General features: G+C 42.9%; 1 protein-coding gene across 2 annotated transcripts; it reads left to right on the top strand.

The window, feature by feature from the left end:
- Nucleotides 1-224: 224 nt before the first annotated feature.
- LOC103277341 (homeobox protein NANOG-like) lies at nucleotides 225-1,047 on the top strand. Of its 2 annotated transcripts, XM_021707395.1 has the most exons (2): nucleotides 225-663; nucleotides 709-1,047. In XM_021707395.1, the coding sequence occupies exons 1-2, from the start codon at nucleotides 232-234 to the stop codon at nucleotides 1,045-1,047; spliced, it is 771 nt and encodes a 256-aa protein (XP_021563070.1). In that variant the 5' UTR covers nucleotides 225-231. The 2 variants fall into 2 exon arrangements, with proteins under 2 accessions (XP_021563070.1, XP_021563069.1); XM_021707394.1 differs by having other exon boundaries at nucleotides 225-1,047.
- Nucleotides 1,048-6,612: the final 5,565 nt, after the last annotated feature.

Raw genomic sequence — 6,612 nt, 5'->3', positions numbered from 1 at the left:
ATGTGTATGCATTTTGTTGGAACCTCTTATAGTATAATTCATATATGAAAATCATGCAGTGGGAGTTTCCCCAAATTTAAGAACAATCATAGAAACGGACATATTACCAGTTATGAACTGTGAAGCTTAGAAACACTTTTCTAAACTTTCGATGCTATAAAACAAATCAATCATGTTAGAGAGCAATTATCTATTCTCGCTATAGAAAGTATCATGACAGACTCTTCGCCAATGCCTGTAATTTGTGGGCCTGAAGAAAATTATCCAACCTTGCCAATGTCTTCCGCTGAGATGCCCCACACAGAGACTGTCTCTCCTCTTCCTTCCTCCATGGACCTGCTTGCCCAGGACAGTCCTGACTCTTCCACCAGTCCCAAAGTCAAACTACCCACTTGCGGAGAGAGAAGCCCAGGGAAGAAGGAGGCGGATACAGTCCCAGTCAAGAAGCAGAAGACCAGAACCGTGTTCACTTCCGCCCAGCTGTGTGTCCTCAGCGACAGATTTCAGAGGCAGAAGTACCTCAGCCTCCAGCAGATGCAAGAACTCTCGAGCATTCTGAACCTCAGCTACAAACAGGTGAAGACCTGGTTCCAGAACCAGAGAATGAAGTCTAAGAGGTGGCAGAAAAGTAGCTGGCCAAAGAACAGCTACAGTGTGGCCCAGGTCTCAGCACACACCTACACAGGTCTCCACTCGCCCTACCACCAGGGATGCCTGGTGAACACATCCGGGAACCTTCCCGGGTGGAACAACCAGACCTGGAACAGCCAGTCCTGGAGTAGCCACACCTGGAACAGTCAGACCTGGTGCCCCCCAGCCTGGAACAGTCACACCTGGAGCAGCCCCTTCCATAATTCTGGAGAGGAGTCCTTGCAGGCCGCCATGCAGTTCCAGCAGAATTCACTAGCCAGTGACTTGGAAGCCACCTTGGAAATGGCTGGAGAAAGTCACAGCATCCTACAGCAGGCCACTAAGTGTTTTAACACCCCACAGGCCATGGATTTATTCCATAGTTACTTTATGGACATGCAGCCTGAAGATCTGTGAAGGCGGGTGGGTATTTTACTCCATTTCTGGGCAGTGGCTGAATTCTCCCTCGTTCCTCCTCCCTCCCTCCTTCCCTCCCTCGTAGGTTTTCTTGTTTTAGTCATGTGTTCTGTTTTAGTATCCTGGTTCTCATTCTGCCTATTGTGTCAATTTGGGGGGTGGTGTATGATTGGAACCTAATCAAAGAGGTTTCAATGACCTTGGCTGCTATGGACAACAGGGTAGGTGCTGTCTCTGGCCGTAGATCGTAGATAAGTAGGTAAAATAGTAGTCGGGACTTGACATCTTAGGAGTTAGAATCTAACCTCAAGAAGAGGAAGTGTAAGTACAGAGATAAAGGAGCACCCTGTTTTCTGGGATGGGGAGGCTTTACACTAACAAATTCAGTTCAGGTGAAGGGTTTTAAGCTGTAGTGCACTTTGATTTCCTCAGCCCCTTTTGGGTAGAGTACTGTAACCCGGATTTGTTCATGACACTCATATTTGTAGAAAGATACTTTGTATTTTGCAACATCATGATGACATCAGTGCCAGTTTTGCTGGTTTAAGTACAAATGAATAAAATAACCCTTTTATCTCTAAAAAAAAAGTATCACAAAATTGTTGTCATATGAAAAGGCAATTAAAGAACATGTAGCCTAAAAAAGCATAGAAAAAAAAGTATTACAGCGATGTATATGGACAATTAATGTATAAAAATGCTTTATTTTTCTGGGTTTTGTGGTTTTTTTTTTTTTTTGAGTTGGAGTCACTCTGTTGTCCAGGCTGGAGTGCAGTGGCATACTCACAGCCACTGCAGCCTTGACCTGCTGGGCTCAGGCGATCCTTTCACCTCAGCCTTCCTAGTAGCTGGAACTACAGGCATGAGCTACCATGCCCAGCTAATTTTTTGATTTATTGTAGTGATGAGGTCTCGACAAGTTGCCCAGGCTTGTCTCGAACCCGTGGGCTCAGACAATCCTCTCACCTTGGCCTCCCAAAGTTCTGGGATTATAGGAACTTTATAGTCACTGAGCCTGGCCCTGGTTTTGTGCTTTAAAAAAATTTGTTATTATGATTTATTTTCCCACTCTAAATATTCACTTCCATGTCAATTTTGTATTCCTAATTTTTTATTATTTTTCCTACATAGGGTCTTCCAAGATATATGAGCTTCAGGCTCCACAAAACCTGGATTTTCCTCTGTGGCTCAGGCATAAGAACTTTGCATGCATTCTCTTGTATAGTCATTGCAAACCCTTTAGGGGAGAAGTATTATTACTAGCTTCCTATTACATTGAAGAAACAGATACTTAGTAGGTTAGGTAAGTTACCTGCGGCCATACAGTCAGAATTCAAGCCTGGAATTATATAACTTATGCTTGACCCCAAGATTTTAACCCTGACCTTATATTGCCTGTGTCTTCTGACATCATCTGACCACCTGGCCTTCCCACAGCCACAGGTGTCATGTCACAGCCAGGACTAGGGAGAGGTGAAGTGAGATGATTACCAACATGCGGAGTCAAGTCCTGCCTTTATTTAAAACTTTGGTATTTTATTCATGGATTTTTGACATTAATTTTGATTTTAAAAAATTACATGAAGCCGGGCTCGGTGGCTCAGCCTGTAATCCCGCGCCTTTGGGAGGCTGAGGTGAGTGGATTGCCTGAGCCCGTGGGTTCGAGACCCGCCTGGGCACGCGAGACCTCATCTCTACAATAAATCAAAAAATCAGCCGGGCGTGGTAGTGCATGCCTATGATTCTGGCTACTTGGAAGGCTGAGGCGGAAGGATCGCCGGAGCCCAGCAGGTCGAGGCTGCACTGGCCGGGAGCGGCCACTGCACTCCAGTCTGGGTGACAGAGTGAGACTCCAACTCAAAAAAAATAAATAACTAAAATAAATAAATAAAAATTACATGAAAATATTATTTATCCTAATGATTGAGTTTTTTTTTGGGGGGTGCCTCTTTACATTTTGCACCCAAAGCAAGTACCTCACTAGCTTCACCCTTGTTCCTGCTCTGTATCATAACCTTAATTAGTACTTTAACATTTAGATTTGTGATTTAACTTCTAATAAAAGTAGTCCCTTTTTTGTTCCTTGACTTTTGTTCCTTGACTTTCGTACAACCTGGTTTTGCAGATATTATTCACTTATGTCCTTAAACCACCATCCATATGCAAAACTCAGTTTCTCACAGATTGGCTGACCAATGATATTGACTATTGAGTGTTGGCACTGGCTGCCTGCCACTGACAGAACGGGTCTAGCTTCAGTCAAAGTGGAAGAAAAGTTTATTTACAAGAAAAGGTTTTATATTGCTGTCATCTGTTCTTACATGTAAAATAATCTCAACTGAGCAGCCTCTTACTCATCCTCTGCAGATGCCAGCAGCACTGGGTTGTAGAGTGACAGGAAGACAGGCTGAGACATCCTTAGGATTTAAATAGAGGTCCACCACTCTGTATTTTAGTAAACTAGAAAGGGATATGCCTTTTTCCTATTCTGCCTCCAGGTCCTAGGCACCCATTTTTTTTTTTTTTTGAGTTGGAGTCTCACTCTGTCACCCAGGCTGGAGTACAGGGGCACAGTCACGGCCACCGCAGCCTCAACTTGCTGGGCTCAGGCAATCCTTCTGCCTCAGCCTTCCAAGTAGCTGGAACTATAGGTGATTGCTACCAGGACTAGCTAATTTTTTTATTAGCTAATTTTTTTTATCACCAAGTTGCCCAGCTGGTCTCGAATCGCTGGCTCAGGCAATCCTCTTGCCTCGGCCTCCTAAAGTGCTAGGGTTACAGGCTTGAGGCCACCACGCCCAGTCTGGCACCTATTTTTAGTAACCAGCATCATAAAGATCCCACATGAGAATACATATTATTTTCCAACACATAGGAATGATTCACAATATAATGACCATACATTAGACCTCAAAGGAAATATCAAAAAAATGTTTTAAACTTGCATACAATCTATATTCATGACATTTAAATATAAGAAATTAAAAATTAACAAATTAACACTGCCTCATTTTCCATCAGAATTTAAATACTTTAACACACATAAATATTAATAGATTAAATAGGAAATAAGTGGAAATTGGGAAGTATTTAAAAACTGGACACCAACAAAAGCATTTAATATTAAAGCTTTCAGGATTCAGGAAAATGCATTTATTAGAAAACAGAAAAACAAATCAATCATGTTAGAGAACATGTATTAGAAAACAGGAAAGGTTGAAAATAAGCTAAGCTTACAATCTAAGTAGCTAGAAAAACAGCAGCAAAACAAAACCGGAAGGAAGTCATGAAAATGGTAAAGGTAAGGGCAGATAACAAATCCAATTTCCTCTACTCCTCCTCTATAGCGACCACTCCTCCCATCAAAAAAAGAGTGAATCAATAAACCCCAAAGTTGTTTTTTTTTTAAAGGCACTAGGATAGGAAAACCTGAAACAAGAATGATTTTTTGATTTATTGTAGAGATGAGGTCTCGCCAAGTTGCCCAGGCTGATCTCCAACCCCTGGTCTCAGGCAATCCTCTCGCCTCGGCCTCCCAAAGTGCTGAGATTATAGGTGTGAGCCACTAATACCTATCTTATACACCAACATTTTAACTACTTTATACAAGCTGCCTCAAAGCATCAAAACAGAGGAAATGTTAATCAATTCATTTAATACAACTAGAATAATTCATATAACAAAATTAAACAAGTAAGTACCATAAAGCAAACTATAGCCCAGTCTTACTTATTAAAGCATATAGAATGGTATAATGGACATTGGAGATTCAGAGGGAGGAGGGTGAGGGGGGGAGGGACGAAAAATCACCTATAGGGTATAATGTGCACTAACGGGGGGATGATGAGCCCAGCAGGTCAATGCCAGGGTGGCCGTGACTGTGCTACTGCACTCTAGCCTGGGCGACAGAGTGAGAATCCAACTCAAAAAAAAAAAAAGTATATATATATATTTTATTGCCCCCAATTTCCAACTCTGGGGGCAATTAAACCTTCTCTTAATCCAAACATCTTGCACCTAAACTACCTAGAGGGCTGATGTTTTCATAAACTAGTCACTTCTTCCACCTTGGCCTTCTTCAGCTGCCTGCAGGAGGCTGGCTGGACTTATCTTCTTGAGGTCAGATCACATCACACCTCTGCTCAAAGCCCTTCAAAGGCTTTGCACCTTTTACAGTGAAAGCTAAAGCCCTTTCTACAGCCTGCAAGGCCCTGTAAAATGTGGTTGGCTGCACTAACACCTACTCCCTGCTTGTTAACCCTTCCTCTGCCTTTTTTTCTCTCAGCATTTAATCATTTCTGACATAGCATGCATTTCGGTTTTTTTATCTGTTGTCTCCAACTAGAATGTAAGCTCCTTGACAGAAGGGACTCTTGTCTGTTTTGTTCACTGCTCTATCCCAACACCTACAATGCCTGTCACATACAGTTTCTCAAATATCTGCTGAATGAATGAATGAATGAATGGAGATCAATAACAAAACTTGACTTCACGTTCCAACAGTCTGGATGCGGTGGCTCGAACCGGTAATCCCAGGACTTTGGGAGGCCAAGGAGGGAGGGCTGCTGAAGCCCAGGAGTTCAAGACTAGCCTGGTAGCAACATAGCGAGGCCTTGTTTCTTCCAAGTCCCAGCTACTTGGGAGGTTATAGCAGAAAGATCACTTAAGCCCCAAAGACTGAGGCTGAGGCTGCGATGAGTCATGATCATGCCACTGCACTTCAGCCTGGGCAACTGAGTGAGATCCCTACTCAGTAATAATAATAATAATAATAATAATAATAATAATATAAGACAGACATATGTGCTTCTGGTTATCAGTGCAGAGGTTCTAGGCTGATGGTAGAAGGATGAATAAAAAAGTTGAAGCCAGGCTAGGTGGCTCAGCCTGTAATCCCGCGCTTTGGGAGGCTGAGGTGAGTGGATTGCCTGAGTCCACGGGTTTGCGAGACCTCATCTCTACAATAAATCAAAAATTAGCCGGGCGTGGTAGCGTGCGCCTGTAGTTCCAGCTACTTGGAAGGCTGAGGCAGGATTGCTTGAGCCCAGCAGGTCAGGGCTGCGGTGGTCATGAGCGTGCCACTGCGCTCCAGCCTGGGTGACAGTGAGATTCCAACTCAAACTAAACAAAACAATTGTTTTGGAGCCTGAGGGTATATGGATGCGATGGACTAAGACTGCTTGCTTTTTCCTGTATGTATCCATCTGTACTGGATGAGTGGAAGCAAATATAAGTATGGTTAATAAATTGATCACAGGAAACTGAGAGTTGAGGTGGCAGTAGTTAGCCTGAACATTTTGGGTTCTCAGTGTCAAATGGGGAAAAATCTGTGTCAAGGTGGAAACTGGTAGGTGATATGAGGGCAAAAAACAAGTTAGATATGAGGGGATCATTACTGCTATTACCATAGTGCTGTTATTTTTTCAAGACATTAACTGCAAATTATTGAGTACTTACAGGTGCTGCATGAGAAGCTTTGCACACTTATTCCATATAATTCTCACAAAATTCTTTTTTTTTTTGAGTTGGAATCTCACTCTGTCACCCAGATTGGAGTGCAGTGGC

The sequence above is a fragment of the Carlito syrichta genome, unplaced genomic scaffold (genome assembly GCF_000164805.1).
Source record: "Carlito syrichta isolate Samal-C Ts95f unplaced genomic scaffold, Tarsius_syrichta-2.0.1 Scaffold317361, whole genome shotgun sequence".
Taxonomy (NCBI): domain Eukaryota; kingdom Metazoa; phylum Chordata; class Mammalia; order Primates; family Tarsiidae; genus Carlito; species Carlito syrichta.
Note: the sequence above shows the minus strand (reverse complement) of the source record. Positions and strands in the feature narration are given on the sequence as shown.

What these genes read in the sequence shown, in the direction of transcription:
- LOC103277341 (XM_021707394.1), top strand. Translation starts at nt 232, where the DNA reads ATGCCTGTAATTTGTGGGCCTGAAGAAAATTATCCAACCTTGCCAATG.